The sequence below is a fragment of the Notothenia rossii genome (assembly GCF_949606895.1).
Source record: "Notothenia rossii genome assembly, chromosome: 8".
In the NCBI taxonomy this organism is placed as follows: Eukaryota; Metazoa; Chordata; class Actinopteri; order Perciformes; family Nototheniidae; genus Notothenia; species Notothenia rossii.
Genome location: NC_136906.1, coordinates 60,186,489 through 60,206,173, shown reverse-complemented (window position 1 = coordinate 60,206,173; position 19,685 = coordinate 60,186,489). Strand labels below are relative to the sequence as shown.

General features: G+C 39.6%; 2 protein-coding genes across 3 annotated transcripts in view; both read left to right on the top strand.

Annotated features, from left to right (window-relative positions):
- The first annotated feature begins 46 nt into the window (after window positions 1-46).
- hmgn3 (high mobility group nucleosomal binding domain 3) lies at window positions 47-7,230 on the top strand. Its single transcript, XM_079644087.1, has 8 exons — window positions 47-229; window positions 1,783-1,833; window positions 2,082-2,111; window positions 3,700-3,750; window positions 4,321-4,419; window positions 4,614-4,713; window positions 5,026-5,103; window positions 6,445-7,230. The coding sequence occupies exons 1-7, from the start codon at window positions 215-217 to the stop codon at window positions 5,058-5,060; spliced, it is 381 nt and encodes a 126-aa protein (XP_079500213.1). The 5' UTR covers window positions 47-214; the 3' UTR covers window positions 5,061-5,103; window positions 6,445-7,230.
- A 4,445-nt stretch (window positions 7,231-11,675) lies between these two features.
- The window catches only part of phip (PHIP subunit of CUL4-Ring ligase complex), a 51,152-nt gene continuing 43,142 nt past the window's right edge, over window positions 11,676-19,685 (top strand). For both annotated transcript variants that reach the window (XM_079643723.1, XM_079643722.1), the window contains exons 1-7: window positions 11,676-12,024; window positions 12,138-12,196; window positions 12,282-12,311; window positions 12,464-12,523; window positions 15,688-15,838; window positions 16,621-16,719; window positions 16,958-17,118. In XM_079643723.1, coding sequence (XP_079499849.1) covers window positions 11,985-12,024; window positions 12,138-12,196; window positions 12,282-12,311; window positions 12,464-12,523; window positions 15,688-15,838; window positions 16,621-16,719; window positions 16,958-17,118 — 600 coding nt within the window. In that variant the 5' untranslated portion in view covers window positions 11,676-11,984. The remainder of the gene's footprint in view (window positions 12,025-12,137; window positions 12,197-12,281; window positions 12,312-12,463; window positions 12,524-15,687; window positions 15,839-16,620; window positions 16,720-16,957; window positions 17,119-19,685) is intronic.

Here is a 19,685-nt window from a genome sequence, read left to right as displayed (position 1 = left end):
AGCCAATCAGGAGTCAGTGCAGGAGCGGATTTGGACTCTTCTGCCCAATGGCTGTGGGAGGTTCAGAGTTTTGGGGAGTGCATATAATCAACATATTATCGAAGGTGCTTAGATATTGATCCTGTATTCCGAGGTAGTTCAAATTCGCCTCTACTGGACCTTAGGGTTTGACCTTTTTCCCCCCGTGCTTGTTGGAGAATAATTCACGCTTAAAATGCCGAAGAGAAAGGTGAGTGTCGGCTGTGTATTTCTGCTCACTTCACTGTAGTTTTCCTGCTTTTGCATTTGAGAAAAATTGCAGTGCGCGATTTCAGTGGCGACATGGAGGCAGGTGAGGTGATGCCAAAGTTTGAGGAAGCGTTTTTTCGCCCGCAACCTTTTCAATAGTTTTTAACGCTTGTGTGTAAATGACCTATGCTGTTATGATCTTTTTATGACTATTTACACTATTAATGTCCATGCCTTCATCTCAATGGCCGTTCTTGTGGTCGTGTTATGTGCCACTTCCCTGTCCGCTGCGCGCGCTGGTGAATGTCAGGCGGACCTGCCGGATGGATAGATGCGTAAATCTCGAAGGAGACGTGCGGGATATTATATGATTTTTTTATAGGCGCGTTTCAAACATATTTAAGATCCATTGATTCTGAATGTGTAATATAACAGTGTAGATCACCACCTCCCTGTCTCATGTTGGCTCTCCTGTCGGGATGAATGGTAGCCGGAGTGAACAGACCCAAATCCAGATGCAGAGAAAGGACTAAAGAAAGAGGGGATCAGGGACAATTGCCGCTGCGTTAAAAGAGGCCGTGACACTATCCAAACAGCAGTGCTCGACGAGCTCCAGTGCATTGTATCAGTGCATACATGGAAATTGGCTTTTCTGCCATTTAAAAAAAACTGCCATTGTCTGCATCGATTCTCCTTTGAGGGCAGAGAATGGGGGGCCTCCAGGGTCGCCCACATGCAAATGATGCGATTACCAACCTGCAGGCTTCACCAGCATTTGCTCTTTTTTTTACGGTGGAATGGGAGGGGGGAGGGGGCTGTCCTCACCTGCCCGCAACGCAGCCTGAGTGTATTCCATGTTTATAATATGATGTTTTTCATGATGCTGACAGCACGGTGTGTTGTAAGTCAATAGTAATGTTTACTCTCCAATCATCTCTGGGGAGCTCAGCCTGGTATGTAAGCAAGGTGCCTCATTTAAAATGTAATTCCCCATAGAGATCACATATTATATAAAATCAAATGAGTACAAATACAATTAGGGCTTGATTACTTTATGTTAAACATCACAGTATTTTTTTGAAGAATTATAAATAAATTCAGGAAATCAATACATTAATCAATTATTCTAATAGGCTGCCTAATGTTAGTAAATTAGTTCCGAAATAGTTGTTGTTGTGTTCTATAGCTATAATGGATTTTTTTTTTAAATTACATTTGATTTGGTTTTACCTTATGCACAGGTAGTTGTAACTTAGTGTTATGTTAAACATAAGTACGATAACTTTGATGAGGAATAAAACCTTAGACTATTTTCTTGATTAGTCATTCAGCTAAAGCTCCAAAAAATCCAGGAAATATTCCCAAAAGAGAAAGTGAAACTACTACATTTTTGGCATTTCTGCTAATAAAATGATGATAGATGTATGGATATAAAAGATAGAAAACTTGAGTGAACCGTATCTGATGTTTATAGTTTAAGAATTAAAAATGTTTTGACAATGATAAAACTAATCTGGAATTACGAATATACAATCTTCATTGCATTTCCTACAGATTCTAGAGACTTCTGAGGGCAAGGAGGCCTCCAAAGTCACAAAGCAAGAGGTAAATGTTTCAGGCGTGTTCTGGTGCTGTGAGGCGTGTGTTGGCGTGCTGTGTTTTGGTTGTTGTTGTTTTTTGTACAAAGAGAAAGAGTATGTGTGAGTGGGAAAATAGACACATAACAGGTTAATGATTGACACTTGTAGAAATCACCAGACACTCAACATTAGCCCACAAAGGTACAACTGATATCTTTCTCTCTCTCTGTCACTTTCTCTCTTTCTCTCATTGATCATCCCTTCCTCCTGCAGCCCCCCAGAAGGTCAGAGAGATTGCAATCGGTAAGTTTCGTTCTCCCCTCCCTCCTGTCTTCACCTCTCTTCTTCCTCTCCTTGTAAATGTCACATTTTACCAAGGCTCAGAGCAAAGTCCTCACTCAGTTAATGGATTTGATGGAGGCAATTCAACAAATTTCATAAACATGCTCCTCAAGGCCTGCTGTTTTTTTTCTGTTGTCTTTGTCCATTCTTGGTCCGGTCTGTTGCAACACCTTGTTGAAGTGTAGGGCTGCATGATTAAAAGGTAACACAAGTGACATTCCATCCCAAAGTTGACTAAGAAATTATCCAAACTATTTATGGAAAATGTAAATTGATCAAAGAATCACCTCAATCCTTGTTAAACTAATGATAGTAATCATAATATTTAGCAAGGAATAATTTGGTTATTATTTATTTTTGATCATGCAGCCTTGCTAAACAGACCATGCGTTTTTATCTGTGTTGTACTTTGCATGTTGAACCCATCTGTGTTGAGCCTCTGCATGCCTTGTACATTTGCATGTGCACCTTAAAGGAATTGATGACATTTTTGGGAAATGTGCTGACAATGCAGCTAGCAGCCAGTAGGCTTAGCTTAGCATAAAGATTGGAAAAAAGGTACAAAAAATGTACGACAATAACTAGTACCTCAAAAGCTCAGCAAGTGAGACATTGTATTTGGTTAATCTGTACTAAAAAAAATGATGTATTTGCCATACAACTTTAAACACCAAAAAGTCACTTTGCTCACTGTTTCCAGTTTTTATGCTAAGCTTACCATGTATTGCCTGTAGCTTCCTGTTTAACAGACATACATGACAGTGGTTGGAAGAAGTAAACCAAGAGTTGTGTTTCCAAAATTGTCAAACTACTCCTTTTAAGCTTTTGATGTGCCTATTTAAACCTGTACATTTTTGCATGTTTTCGATCTGATATTTCCTTGTCTTCTGAATGTTTTCAGCAGTCAGCTTATTTAATAAAATGCTAGTTTTTTGCCAGTAAACAAGCTCTGCTGCTGTCTATATTTGGACTGCATGATTACAATTCTAAATTATAATACGAAACGTGGCATTACATAATTGAATGTCAAGCCCCACTTTCTGCTGCTTCTCATGTGCAGAGTTTAAGTGATATCTAAAGAAAAATACATTTTGAGAAAGAATCACATGATTTAAATTTGTCACAGCGATGTGGCTTCAGGGTAACATGGTCTGCACTCAGCGGCCTGGAAAAATCTCTGCAGCAAACTTTCTCACACAGAGTGACCAGAATTTGAAATCTCATGTGTTATAGTCGTTGTACAGTGGTCTGAGGTCAGTTCCCTGTGAGAAAAGGAAGATATTAGCACGGGAACTCTTGTCAGATCCCATTTGTAAGGAATATGGTATAATATTGATAAAATCTACAATGGTATCGCCTCCATGTGTTCTGTTTTAGTCTTACTGGATTTGCTAAGCAGCTCTTGTAGCTTAAACAGCACAGATATGTCTTTGTAAGTGTAGCCAAGAGATGAAACATTATAATAATAATAATAATAAAATAGATTCATATATGGAAGATTTTATTACTAAAAATATTCGGTCCTGACTGACTTTTTCTAAATGTACAGAAACCTGGTCCAGCCAAGCCTGAGGCCAAGCCCAAGAAGGCCATTGTGAAGGTAAAGTACACACAAACACACACTAACTAAAATGATTTATTTATATCCCCATGAATTTGCAACAGTCTGATGCCCTCGGTTGCCCCTCACTACTGGTCTATGTGCGTGACCAAGGCTGCTAGGTGTGGAAAACACAAAAGCACGCACACAGAAATCCTCACATGCAAGCAATTATATTAAATACAATTACCTATGTATTAGCAAAGTAACCTCACTACGTGGTCACACTGGAGATGTTTGCTAAGTATATAGAAGTTTATGAAATGTTTTTTTTTTAAATGTTATACAACCTAAACCATTTAGTGTTTTGCCAGTAGTAACATGTACAGTAAAATAAAAAAGCTTATTATTAGCCTACTATTATACCTAGCGTTAAAAACGCTAGGTATAATAGTCTTGAACTTAATCCTACAGCTTTTCATCAATATTTTTCCACCTTTATTAAATTGCTTATTGTTATTTACTTTCTTCTGCATTCTTTTCATAAAAGGGTATATTAAGTGCAGAAAAAACATACTACTACTACTCCATATGTACCAGAATTTCTTATTTTCCATTTCCTCCGTGCAGAAAGTTGCGGACGATAAGGGTTCTAAGGCAAAGAAAGTCGGCGCTAAGGGTAAGAGGGATGACGGACCGGCCCAGAACGGAGAGCGCAAGACCAACGAGGTATGAGGAGGGAAAATAGGAAAGAAAATGTTATAGAAGAAAGAGAAGTTTCAGTCAGAGAGACCGACAAGAAAATTAACTATCTTTATTCCCATATGTTGTCAATTTGTGTAAAAACACGAACACGCACATACATATTAACCGCACCTATATTCCTTCACTACATAAACACACACACCCACACATACATACAGATCTACGTGTCTCGTCCGTCCGTCAGTGTGTCTTTCATCAGAAGCACGGCTCCCTCCTTGATGTCAGTGAGAGGGCAGAGTGAGACAGTCAGAGTTAAGGGTATGCACGAGTGTTTCTAACTCCGTCTTTGAAGTGCGTGTTTGGATACTAACTTATTACTTACCAAGAAATTGTGTGTTATTGAGCAAACATTTACATCAACAAGAGTGTTTTCTGAGTGCTGTGGCGTGTCTGACGGAGCAAATGAAAGAGACAGAAGTGAGTGGGATAGTGAAGAAGTAAGTATGTCCGACATTTTCGTTGCTGTGTGCAGTGAAGTAGGCCAAGGACGACTTTCTTTTTATACGAGCAGGAAGGTTTGCCGCTCATACAGCTGTGATGTGAAATATTATTGGCTCACTGTGTTCATAGACAGCCGGCTCTACCAGAAGAGGCAGAGGAAATAAGAGGAGATGATACCTGCATATACTAAAGGAGTTATGCGTTTCAGTGAGTAGCTTTTCCCAGCAATTTAGTAACAAATAATCTAAGCCATAGGGGTAAAAACACTGCAAATCATTTGAGCTAGCAGCTTGGGGCCAGATTTACCTTTCATAACCCTGAGGTTTGAAAATATCTATATGTACACCCAAAAACAATGAAGGTGAATGGAAATGTGTTTGTGCTGCTCACAGAATTAAATTGAATAATTCAGTTTTTTAAGATAGAAGTTCCAGTTAGACACTATAATCAACAGATATCACTTTAAAGAAGTGCAATTGGAACTCCTTTCTACAAGAGAAACAGTCCCAACAACTATTGAGACATTGATTTGAACACTAAAGTGGGAAATAAAAACTAAACTACCTGCCACAACAAGCAGTAAATGTGCCAGATATAAAGGTGTTGCGTTATCCTGATAACTTGATAAACCTGCTTCTTGGAATAAAGCCCATGTCTTACTACTTAAACACTGCACTGCATATTTTTGATAGCTGAAATATTTCCATACAGCTGATGTTGCCTTATTTTTGCAAACAAATCTTCCTTTTTTACATATTTCTCATGTTTCTCGCTCAGGTTAAGGTTGTGATCAGCGCTAAGGCCGGCTTTTGTTGTTTGATCAGGAATTATTGTGATTGGTGGTTTGCTATCTCAGTAATAATACATGATCTTATAAAACTTAGAACTGAGAAATCAGACAAACTATTCTTGTAGATTAGTCGCAGAAAAAAAGAGTCGTGCAAGATTTCCTTTTATATTGCGCTTAGACATTGCAATGTTGATGCTGAAACCATATATCTTGCAGCCCTAATGGATGCTTCTCTCATGGCTGTGGGCTACAAAACTAGAAGCCAGGGAAATTAGCTTAGCATATAGACTGGAAACCAGTTGAAAAAGCTAGCCTTCTGTCTTAGTGTTTGTACACATTAAACAAACCAGATATATTTTTGAATACGTGAGCTTTAGAGGTGCTTGTAGGTCAACTTTTTTTATTTAATGTTGGTACAGAGCCAGGCTAGCTGCTTCAACTTGTTCCCAGTCTTATGATAGGCAGCCACCTCCTGGCCCTAGCTTTACATGTAGCTTAGCAACCCTGTCTCCTACATGTTAAGTTCCCATACAGCTAAACTGCATTCTCTATTATGTTTTTAGGGAAATTTACTTAATTTAAGTTTTCCTGGCAATGCAGTTTGTAGTATGGAAAGCCATCTATAGGGGGCCAGGCTGAGCTTACAGACATGAGAGAGGTGCCCATTGGGGCAAGTTAAACCCAGTCCCCGTGGGAACCTACCTGTGGCGAGGGCTTGGACACAGCTTCATCATGTGACTCTTTCTTTTCTTCTTCAGGTATCTGAGGCAGCGGAGGAGGCGACTGAGGAGAAGGCGTAAACACACGGACGTATCCACCGACTCGTCCCTTCTGACACCATGGCAGCAAAGCATCTTTTTTTACTGACGATTTTTGTACCATGCTGATTTTTTTTAGACTTCTTAGCAGAGATGGACAACCAGCAGCATAATGTTCACACTCCTTTCAGCTCCCCCTACCTTACACTATGTTTTTGCTCGATTCTCCTCCCTATTGCGTTCTGAATCGCTGTCTCAGAAACGGAATGAAGTGTTTTTATCAGACGGCTGCAGATGTTCTTCATCTTACCTGAAGGGGGCTGTAAACACGACTGTTATGATCTATAAACCAGCTCTGACTATATTTGTAGTCTCTACAAAGGATCATTATTATTGGCACTCCCCCTGATGGTCAAGGTGAGGGTTTTTGGATAAATTTTGGATACAGAGCTACAAGAAACTAGGTCCATAATCCCTACGTAGAACATCTGCAGCTTTTAAAAAAAAAAAAAATGTTAGTTTTTAGAATCACCTCCACTATGTTTCACATAGCTCCTTTTGTATTTCTGATAGAGTGAATGTGTTTGTAGGTCCCCCCCCCTCCTCCTTTTCTTTATCTTTTTTTTCGCCCCCCTCCTGATGGCCTTGCCCTGCAGCAGAGTGACATAGCAATAATGAGTGGTGCTTCTGTTCTAGACGGCTCTATTGGCTTTGGACCCTCTGGGCTCTTCTGAGTTTCATCCTGTTGGGAGACTATTTTGAAAATAAAATTAAAATTTGATGTCACGTGGCAGTTTTTGTGTTTTTCTATGTCTCTTTGTCTTTATATTTTCTCTTGTTGGACCGCAATGCCATCTTTTTGTTGTTGTTTCTAGTATACTGTAGTTGGTTGCCTTCATCTATGCTGGCTTTTGTAGTTTGGAACACTCAGGTAATCTGTGTAAAGCTCCATAAGACAAACGCATGTATGCATGTGTTCTACCTGTGTGCCACAGCACATTTTCATTCTGTTCATGGTTGGAATGACTTTTTAAACTGACACAAAGCCAACACTGTGGATCTTTGTGTGTGTGTGTGTGTGTGTGTGTGTGTGTGTGTGTGTGTGTGTGTGTGTGTGTGTGTGTGTGTGTGTGTGTGTGTGTGTGTGTGTGTGTGTGTGTGTGTGTGTGTGTGTGTGTGTGTGTGTGTGTGTGTGTGTGTGTGTGTGTGTGTGTGTGTGTGTGTGTGTGTGTGTGTGTGTGTGTGTGTGTGTGTGTGTGTGTGTGTGTGTGTGTGTGTGTGTGAGGTCGACAGGTGCACGTGGCTGTGTTAAATACAACTGCTGTGTCAGGAAGTGAAAGGTCAGCATTTGCCGGGACTGACGAAACCGTACGCTCTCTTCATTTAGGGACAAACTGTCACTCACGATAGTGGGCCGATGATGTGCACCAATTCAATTTTTTTTTACCATGTAGAGGTGTGGATTGTTTAAATGTCAGACATACTGCAGAGACCAATCCAAAAATGTATTATCAGGAGTCTTGGTCAGCAATATGGAACCTTTTTTACTGGAACGTAACAGCTGTAGGAATGTGTGCAGATTACACAAAACATTTATTTTGACAGTTTTTTACTGCGATGACCTTTTAAACCAAACCACTTAATTTAAGAGTACGGCTATACACATCCTCAGAAGCTACATAACCTGACAGTGATATATTATTTCCCCGATGTTTTCCCTCTTGGCGACAGTTCTAAGAAGCCACTTTAACAAACGGTTTTGCACTAAACCCCAAGGAAGACTAAAATATTCAGCATCTTCTCGAATAGACCTGGAAATCCTGGAGCCAGATATATGTGAAGCTCATTATTGTGGGCATTTCGTAAATTGACTTTTTTTTTTACAACACTTTGTGATGGAAGAAAAGCTGAGGATCACAGAAGTGACTGGTTCATAAAACCAAGAGAGGATATGGTTTTATCATGAATGATAAACTGAACCATTATTTAAAAATAATTCTAAACCCTTACATATTTTTTTTTAACAATTCTAACACAACATCTACATGTAGTGCTGGGCAGGCGGTGTCTGAGTGATGTGATACCACAGTAATGCCATTAAAGCTCATGGAATTTCATAGAAGCAATAACTAAAAGTTATTAGCTTTCTGGATTCATGAGTTTAATCTAATGTCATCAAATATCTAGTACTTGTTACAGTATAAGGATAATTATTTGGTTAAAAATTAGGAAATAAGTGAAAAGGGTTGAAGAAGTCTGGTCACTTATGATCAGTAAAATGTTCTTAGTTACAGGAAATTGTAAATGATCACATTTTCCTCATTGTTCCTCCTCTGTGGCCCGCTGTGCAGACAGGTGCTGCAGGGTGAGGTTGCCTCCTTGTGGCCACTGCAGCCAGCACAACAACAACACCTGAGGGGTCCGGATGACAGGTGACATAAAGTGACTGACAAAGGCAGACTCCATGCATTTGTGTGTTAACATGCCCTGAGGGCTGTCAAGTACAGATTGCAGGGTGGTCTAGTTTAGTGGTTAAATAAACCATTCTTAAGGTGGTTGACACTTAAAATCAAATTCCACTTTTTTTTTTTTACTGATGCCATGTGTTTCTCTTTAACGTGAACATTTTAGCACACTAATTCAAGGAGCAAATATGACATTTTTTAACCAAGAAAGATCTAAAATATTTCAAACTCATCGAAATAAATCCTTGCATTGAACTCCTTGGTGTCGTAGTTGACGAAAAATTATCATGGACATTTATTATTGAATATGTCTGTAAAAAACAATTGGTATTCAAATTAGAGTTTGTTCATGTCTTGTATTTTACATAATATTACAGATTATTGATTTATCCCGGTATTATGTTCTGAAAAAATGCATTAGGGATCACATGTTCCTATCTTAATAAGATCCTGAATACATTTTTGAGTAGCTTTGCTCAATCATTTTTCTCATCTACTTGTCAGAAAAAAAGATATACTGCTATAATGTTTTAATACGAAGATTTAAAAGACTTTCATACATATGTAGACCTAGCTCTTGACTTTCCTAGAATTCTGCAGAACTTTTTTAAGTCTTCTTCAGACATTCACTCCACAGGACTATATTCTATATTCAAGACTTATATCGTATATATTGTCGGACTTCCCTTTAATAAATATACAACTCTACTTATCAATACAATCAACATCTATATATCGTAATTAAAAAAACACATCTGAAAAGGTCTTCAATTAGTTATCACGCTTTGGATTTTATTGTGACACATTTGAAATGGAAAACAACTTAAGGTAACATTTGCATTTATATCAATTTTAGTGCTTTTTCAAATATTTGCTTATCTCACTCTGTCCTGTTTCTTTTTATGAATGACTATCTCTAAAATAGGGGATGTATCCTCATTTGACATTTTGGGTGTCTAACATTTCGTACACAATGTAAAAACATTTTCTTAAATGATTACTCTCTTTGCTTGAACAAAAGATAATATGAGTTGGCTCTCACAGCTGTTGAACTTTCCCTCTGAATTCCTTTCTTGCAAGAGGCGAGTAAGCAGTCATTAATCACCATTCCTTTATTATCATTGGCCTGGAGAACAGCTCTGTAAAACAGCCAACTGTACTTGTGATTATACTCTATCCAAATCCAGGGGAGTGAGTTAAAAAATTCAGCCTGACATGACATTAGCCGCAGCTGACCTAACTCTATCACAGGAGGGTGACCATAGGATGCTGAAATGGCAAAATAGGCTTAGGCCTACTGCTGGCTTGTTTCGTAAAAAAGCTTACCAAGAAAACATTTGGCACCAAATTAAAGTATCAACTGGATATAAAAAACAAAACACATTTTCAGAAAGTAACAGAGGCAGAGAATTAGTTTGTCATCTGTTCAAGTTTCCATATCATCAGCATCTTCCCAGCAACAGACTGTCTGTTCCCTGGTGTGTCTGCCAGGGATTTAAGTGAGACAAGTGTTATATAAATAGGAGATGAGTTTCTATACCAGTGGCAGTGCCTCTCTTTTTTTTTTTAGATAATGCTATTCAGTTAAAACAATATACATAACACATGAGAAAAGTGCTTCGAATAATTCTTTATTGAGGTAGATAACACAATTTAATAACCTAATTCCAAACCCAGAGTTTAGACTATGAAAAGACAAAAATAAGGGGAACACATAAGCTATAACATTCCTTGTCACTTTTAAATAGTCTGGTTCCACTTGGGTGTGTAAATATCTCTCACTGTGAATTTAAGTTAGTTGGTTCCCTGGATTGCTGTACATTTTGTTTTGCAATTTATAAGAGAGTCTATGGGAATTTTGAACAGAATGCAGTTAGAATTCGGTAATTCAATTATCTATGTTTTCATTGATGTTTTCAAATAAAAAAAGAGTAAAGGTCAATTAGAGAAGAGCGTGTGTACTTTTGGCCACCTGCTGTTAAAACATGTAGGGCCTATTTTAAAAAAGATATAAAACACATACTTAACACAATTAATAATGGTGTACGGGACGTCTTATACTATTTATTATCAGGAAATAACACCTGAGTTTTGTTCCTTTTTCTCATAACCTTGCAGTGAACCATAGAGGAAGTTGCTGTGTGATGTATTTCCTTGACAATCTTCCCTGATTATGTAGCAGGCATAAATGTCTCATTGCCATTACATTCCTGTAACTCACGAGGTTTCATTCATTAAGCTGCATGCATCCCCCTTCTTCTCCAACCCTTCCCCCATTTTACTGCCTCGCAGTATTTGGAAGAGAAATGGACGACTTCCCCACCAAACGGCTCCCAGAGAGTGGGTGTGTTAGCTAGACATCTTGTTACACATTAACGACAGTGTGATAACACACGAAGTCGACGAGAACACACACAATTACTACAACTATATGTATTATTTGATAAAACCTGACTAAAGAAGTCTGCTGTGAAATCCCCCTCAAACACGGTGGCCACATTCTACATCCGCAGCTACGAACACAGAAAAATAGAACCGGGAGTTGCATTGTATTAACACGCAACAAAATGTAAACTATGAATATATAGGCATGTAATTATTAAAACGTGATAAATGTAATCTAGCTACGAAGTTACAGCCATTCTGCAGCAATGTCCTCTCCTACATCAGGCTGCCATTTCTACCTCCCCTCTACAGTGGTGGCGTGCGTGAAACAAACACACCACTCGTCTTCTTCCGCAGAGGGCTTGCGCTTTTGCTTTTGAGGGGGAGGGGGATTTAAACAAACATGCCTGCACAACAGACCAGCCGCCACTAAAATTCACCCTGAGGGATTCCCAACCCTGGAACATATCCTGTGCTGGTTTTTTTGCTGGAGGAAGACGGTGTTTTGCGGTGTAAACCGTTCAGCGCGCACTATTTGTTGCTCGGCGGAGATATACTCGACGCAGCCGGGACTCGGTTTGAGCGGAGCTGAATGGAGCCTCTTCCTGGTGGATAAACAGTGACAGCTACAGGGCAGCCACCTAGACCCAGCACACAGGCTCTGGCGCTGCCCTGGCAAACAACACCAAAATGGCTTCAGACAGTTCACACATCGCGCAGTTGACTTCTGGTGAGTAAAGGAGAACGGAAAATGTGTCATGGTTGTTGTAATATCCCCCCAATTGCCTCGGTGCCCTCTTCTAACGCAGCTCCCGTCCTCTTCTCCCCCTCCAACCATACCAGAACTGTACTTCCTAATAGCCCGATTTCTAGAAGCTGGACCGTGTCAAAAAGCAGCCGAGGTTGGTGTTTATGCATTTTAGGATAATTTATAATATGTCCGAAATCGTCATGGGGTGTAATTTTTTATTTTTATCCTATTTTCAGACCCTGATAAGGGAGGTGGAGGAGAAGGAGGTAAGCAGTCAGTACTACAAGAGAGAGATGCTTCTCTCTGCACTGTACTTTGTCATGTTGCTTTCACTCTGATTTATAATTTACTCTTTTAAAAAATCACCTGCTACATTTATAACCTGAATGGTAACGACGACATTATTTTTCCATCTTAGCTGCTACCCATAAGGCTGGACTGGACAGGGCAGGAGCACCCCGGGACGTACAGAAATTTGGTAAGGGAGCTCTATAACTGAGGGAAAAGTTTTTAGAGAGCAAAATAGAAATTGAATTTCCCGCAATTTTTAAATCAGGTGGTGAAGAAAAAGCTGTAAAGGACTTTGCAGGGCTAGCTGGCTGCAAGTTGGGGCCGATGTGGGGCACCAAGGGCTCGGGTCCCAGCCTCCTGTGCACCGTGGTGTGCGAGTTGGGTGCCATGCATGTGCAAAAGGTTGTAATAGTTGTTGGAAAAATGTGTGTGAAATGTTGATACGTCATGAGTGTTGTGGTGTAGGAGCGCCAGGATCCGGAGGAGGGACTCCCTGCGCCACAAGCCAGAGAGAGATGGAGGCGCTCTTGTCCTGCATAATGTGTGTGCATGGGTTTGAAAACACACAGGGGGCAAGAGTTAGAAAACTGGAGTTTTTGGAGGAGAATATAAACAGTATATTTAGCAAAGCTGGAGTTACAGCGACCCAGTTGAGAGGAGGCTGCTGTGCAGGGCTGTTGTGGAGGCATTTTCTGGAGAGCATTTTTTTGCGGTTGCAAACTCGGATGGAGAAGAGATGAGTTTATGTTGAAGATGAGAGGTAACGATGAGAGGATACCTTATAATTGCTCTATTAATGAAGTGCTAATTGTCATGTAAACAAACAGGGCTCGGCTGAAAGCGCCGTTTACGCATGGGGGCGTGGAGAGAATTAATCATCGCGTACATATTTATTTCTTCGCCATTGTGCTGGAGGTGTGAACCCCCACTTGTTTTGCTATTTTATTTAATTGAAGTTTGATTTTAATATTAATATAAAAATATTGGCTTATGACCTATTTAATTTGCTGGATTTTCTCGATTCGTCCTCTCTCATATACAGACACATGGACTTGCGAGACGATATCGCATGAAGTGCACATTCACCCGGTTGTACATTTACACGTTTTAGAGATTATTGACAGTCTTTCTGTCTGCATGTGTTTTTTCTCCCCCTCTCTTCCTGCTTGGCTCTGCTGCCCCCCCCCCCACCCATTCCCTGCCGATCAGCCTGCCTCCTGTCTATTGTGCATAATTTTCTTCTATTAGAAAAAAACAAAAACATACTGCGGATGGTTTTTAATTATTAGACTGAATAGAAACATGGTGTTATATAGGGGATCACGGTTGGATGTGTTTGATCGGAGGCTGTTAGGTGTATATGTCTGGGTCTGTACAGAAGAGGGTTGGGCAACAATGAGAAATCAACGTTGGCTTCATTGATAACGTATTAATTAACTATATTAATTGCATCTAATTAATTAGGGCGGATTAATTAGACATGTGATTATTTAATTGTTCATATGGAATTGATCCCAAAAACATTACATTTGAGCTATTTTTTAATTAAAATAGCACCCCGTAATTATTTGTAACCATATTTACACAAATGTGTCATTTTAATTTTGACCTCAAATAACTAGTGGATCTCAACAATGATTGGATGTTTCAGTTATGAGAGCCATATTTTGAAGATAATTATGTTTTGAATACATTATTGACTTTAGAACGGTGTATTCAAATGTAAGGTGGGGATTGTCATGTGTAAGGGGACCATGTGCTTTCTGGTGTTGCTGTTATGACAAGGGGAGTGTTATGCAGTACCATTAAGAAGCAAGGGAAATTGAGCAAATTGTTATCTTTTCTGTGTGTGTGTGTGTGTGTGTGTGTGTGTGTGTGTGTGTGTGTGTGTGTGTGTGTGTGTGTGTGTGTGTGTGTGTGTGTGTGTGTGTGTGTGTGTGTGTGTGTGTGTGTGTGTGTGTGTGTGTGTGTGTGTGTGTGTGTGTGTGTGTGTGTGTGTGTGTGTGTGTGTGTGTGTGTGTGTGTGTGTGTGTGTGTGTGTTAGCGCTGCATTTACCTGTTGGTGTGCTGTTATGTGCTTAGAAATACTGATCACGTATTTGAACCGGCAAGGCTGTTGAAAGCAATTAAGGGGTCATTAATTGTGTGTGTATAGGTGTGTGTGCCACAGATAATAAGTGTTACTGTCAGATAAAGGAATGGAGGGGAAATGTGTGTGTCAGTGTAATTGTGTGATTTCAGGCCTATTTGACCCCGTTCAAATATTTAAATGAGATGTGTCTGAAACAAAGCTCATTTTAAATGGATACATTTGAAATAACCCCACACCCTGAAACCCTGAACACACCCTGAATGAAACACAGTGCGGCTGCATAATTAACTCCTCTGGTGTATCACTGCTATTCCAGTCACTCGGGCGTGTGTATCTTCAGACGTAGGCCATGCAGGAGAGTCGCCATGTGGAATCATAGACCCACTGTGTTTATATCAGTGCAGTGTTGCATGCCACACCCCCCTCCCCTGCTGATGCACTACACTGCATGTGAACGGCATGCATATCCTTCTAAAAGACAAGCATCCTAACTAAATCCAAGCATTCATTCAGTTTATGGAATACTTTTTTTCTAAATCTGAAAAGAAAACATAATTGAATAAAATATTGTTGTAGTCCTTGTTAGCCGTACTCAGTTTATTGCTGTTAAACCTCCACAGAATAGTAATTAATTTCTGAAAAGGGCACATTTATTCTTACATTTCTCAGCAAACCAAAAGGCGTGTACTGGGTAGTGACCTTGTTTTCTGCGTGTCCTTGTTTTGCTCATAATACATTTTGGTGTGTGTGCTCAAGAGAAAATAAATGCACTGCAGCCAGAGAACAAACCTGTTTGCCAGCAGACGCTTGATACATCTAATTATAACCTTTTTTTATTTCTCGCCAGTGTTTCTTTTATATAGTCCGACTATTAGGACTACTGAAAACTGCTTCTTTTATGTTATTCCTTTGTTTTTGGTGTACTAATATAGTTCATCTTTTTTGGGAGAGCTTGTCTGATGTCTTGATTGAATCAAATTTGTGCAACAATTGAACACATTTAATTTTTCTATTCAATCCTGCACCTTTCTGACTGGCGTTTACCAGTCTGAATACAATCTAAGCTTGTGTGTGTGTGTGTGTGTGTGTGTGTGTGTGTGTGTGTGTGTGTGTGTGTGTGTGTGTGTGTGTGTGTGTGTGTGTGTGTGTGTGTGTGTGTGTGTGTGTGTGTGTGTGTGTGTGTGTGTGTGTGTGTGTGTGTGTGTGTGTGTGTGTGTGTGTGTGTGTGTGTGTGTGTGTGTGTGTGTGTGTGTTTTCAGGTGAAGCTATACCGGCACATCAGTCCCGAACATCTGCTGCAGGTCTGCTCCAGAGTGTGTCCTCTCCTGGAGACCGAGGTCCCCGCCAGCGTCCCGGGACTCACCAGCCTGCTGGGGGCCGGCCGGCAGAATCTCCTCCGCACCAGCAAGAGTGAGTGCATACATTCTAAATATCTACTTTCATATGCAAACACACACACTCAGGCTACTACAGCTCTCTGCATGTCCTTACAAACTAAAAAACCTCTTTTCACTACATTTCGTTCCCTTGTACTTATGTAAATATAATAGATGAATACAATATGGACAATCCATAATAAATACTGTCTACATGTTTTCATGTGTCATTAAAAAGTCTTAAATTAAATTGTCTGAAATTTAGAGTAAATAAATAAATGTTAAATATGACTTCAATGTTAAGGTAACTGCAAACAATGAAGAGAGTTGTCAAAGTGAATGTGTTCTGCTTGGCGGGAGAACAAAACTGCAATCAAAATAAAGGTGTTTAACTTGTATCATAATCTAATTTAGCACATTCATTAAGTGCTTCTTTATCTCCATGGTGACTGTCATTCTACCCTACCAGTTTCTTTAATTTAAGATCTTAGATGTAGTTAGATTTAGACTTAGATTGCTGTTAAATATGACTATTGTATAATATAACCAATTTGATAAATTAATCAATTTACTTCAAGTAATTCTAGGACTTCTTGTGCCAGTATTACTACCAAAAAGAATGGGAATTCAATTTCACTTTATATGGTCTTCAAAATCCTTCCATTTCATTTGTTGAAACCTGCAGAAACCATGTGTGTGTATATATGTATATATGTATATATGTATATATATATATATATATATATATATATATATATATATATATATATATATATATATCTTTATGCATCTCTTTTTGTGTTCATCTTCCTCCAGGCTGCAAGCATGTTGTTTGGAAGGGCTCTGCGCTGGCTGCTCTGCACTGCGGAAGACCACCGGAGCCACCTATTATCTATGGGAGTCCACCTAATATTGGTAAAGAGAACACTTTGCAAAACAAAACACAATTTTCAGTCTTCGTCATGCTTTTGGTATTCAGTCTAGGAGTCAGATCTTCCGTACTATCTTATTAGTTGCCATGGTCCTATAGCTGATGTTATATTTAACAGTGGTGATATTATGTTTTGCTTCAGAATCAATGTGTATTCCTGCACACTGTTGTAGCACATATGACAATTTCCTCACTGGTGTTTGTGTCATTTCTTTTTTCCAGTGGAGACAAACTTCAGCCGTCGACTGAACGGCTCCTACAGACTTAAGCAGCTAGTGCCCACGGTGGTGTACCTGCACATGAAGATGCACAAGAGGATTCTGGGACATCTTTCGTCCGTTTATTGCGTCACCTTCGACAGGACCGGACGACGCATCTTCACGGTAAGGCTGCTGTCTGTGCGTGTTGTGTTTATGGTGTGTTGGAAGTTGAACTCACGGTCACAGAAGTTGTAGTACCACCATTTAGCCACTATGAACATTTGTTTCAACACCCGGCTCACTTCCTGGGGCCTTGGTTGAACTCAGCTTGGCTTCCTCTTGCTGCTTGTAAAGCGTGTGTTATAGTGTTTTGGTAGCCTATTGAAAGTCATTTTATTCATCCTTGTAAATGATGCAATGATGTCGAGATACACTCAGGTGAATTGGTCTGAGATCATTGTCTTAAATTGTTGCTAGTCAAAGTGTCGATCTTGAGATTTTGCTGCAGATGGTTTCAGTTGTTTGCTGCACCTCAACTTCAAACAGATTTTCCATGTTCAGAATTAAGCCGCGGCATTTGAAGTGTGATTTATGGAGGCAGATTTTTACATCTCTGTGCCTGAGAGGTCCAACAACTGTGTTATACAGAATGCAATGGCAAGTATCATTACAATCTCGATGTAACACTATGAATTAGGAATCAGGTGACACAAGCATTCACCTGGGGAACGGTCTGGAAAAAAGAGAACCTCCGGCTCAAACAATATAGAGCTGCAAGACAACTCTCTGCTTCTCTTGTCCCAAAGGCAAAGTGATGGTTGACAGTTGTGGAGAAATAAACTTAAAATCTTGTCATATTTGCCAAAAATACAACCGTAGACTATATTTTAGATTTATTTGCAGATCAACTTGATTTTAGATTTGTATGTCTCTGTTGCCGGTATTTTATTACCTATAAAAGAATAAAGAACACAATGGCGAGTGTCATAAGCGATCTCTGTTTTAATCTGAGAGTTGAGGGGTTCAAATCAGCAGAGACTGTTCAAAATACTTTCTCAACTATCATTTTCTTACAATTCAAAGGGCGGCTGGATCTGTTTCTGCATAGTAATCTGAGTTTGTGGATGAGATTTCAAAATCATTTTTCAGCATGAAAAATATCTACATTTTTACAAATCCTGCTAATAGTGTGGATACACGTTTAAATCAATACATCTTGCTTTATGTTAGAGGGAATAATCATTTTTTAAACATTACTCGCATCATTAATAATGTCAATGATCATATTGTAATTGTACCAAACAGGGATATTTAGTTAAGTCTGTAAAATATCTTTTATAGGCCCTCATTTACGAACACTTCACTCCCTGCGATGTAGATATTGCATCAATCAAGTTTGCCATTTTGAGATGAACTGTGCAGCCCTGGTGCATTTTGAAGAGCTCTAAAGCAGGGGTGTCAAACTCAATTTCATCGCGGGCCACATCAGCATTATGGTTGCACTCAAAGGGCCGGTTGTGACTTTAAGACTTTATAAATATACATATATAAATATATAATATATATAAAATAATGTATTATAATACATAATTTCCTGTGCATTGGATTATTATCGGATAGGGTAATAACTTCATAATTAACTACGTTTGAAAGCAGAAGTCTAGGGCAAATAATTGCAAGTCTCTTCAGTGCGCGTGTCACAAAACAAGATGCACTGTGGGGCATGTAGTTTATGGGCAACTTGCTCCTGCAAAGTGGCATGTAACCGTATAATAAACATATTATATTCTTTGCATGCTCTTGCGGGCCACATTGAATTAAGTCGAGGGCCGGATTTGGCCCCCGGGCCTTAAGTTTGACACCCCTGCTCTAAAGGATCGGTTACTTTAATTCAGTCCCCTCATGCTGTATGTATGAGTGTTACAAGCTGTGTTTTCTCACCAGTATGACAAAGGCTCTGTGTTTTCGCTGTTGTTACAGTTCTGGTTGGAGGTAATTACTGTTTACCTTACAGCCGTGGGACGCTTTTACCAAATGACTCACAGCTTTAGCCAAATTCACCCTGAATGGAAGGAAAATCACAAAACAAACCTGTGGAGACTTTAAAAGAGGAAGTTGACCTTTGCCCTCTCGGTGCCCCTAGTATCCTTGTGCTGTGTTCTTTGTTTCCATGTGGTTGGTTTAGAGCTACAGCAGAATGTTAAATATTGAAGGAACAATGAGATAACGTAGGTTTATTGTTGCTTTCTGTTTGGATCCTTGAGTCAAACACTGCCTGCTGCTGTACACCATTTCTTCTTAAATCTCTAAAAATGGCTGGCTGCTGACAGTGAGACGGAGGGAGCGGAGTGGAGGAGGGGGGGGGGGGGGTAGATATGTCTCTGTTTTCCTGTTATCTCTCTTTCTTACACTCTCTCTATTTCTCTCCCCCGTCCCTCATCCTGCGCTGCCCCTCCTTTGTTCCTCTCTCCCTCCCTCGTCTTGCCATTTCTCATCATAACTGGAGAAAATGTTTCCTCTGAGGCGTTGGCTAAGTGCCAGAATTAAAATTCACTCTTGGTTTCTCTCACTTTTCCCCTTTCCTTTTTCTCTCTCACTGTCTCCTTTCATCACAAGATCATTTTTATTTATATCTTTTCTTATTTCTGGAAGTATTTTTCCTCTCCACCGTGCTGCAGCGGAACACACATTGATTGATATCCAGTGTAAACATTTACTGTGATGATTTCTCGATCAATGCATAAGTAAAT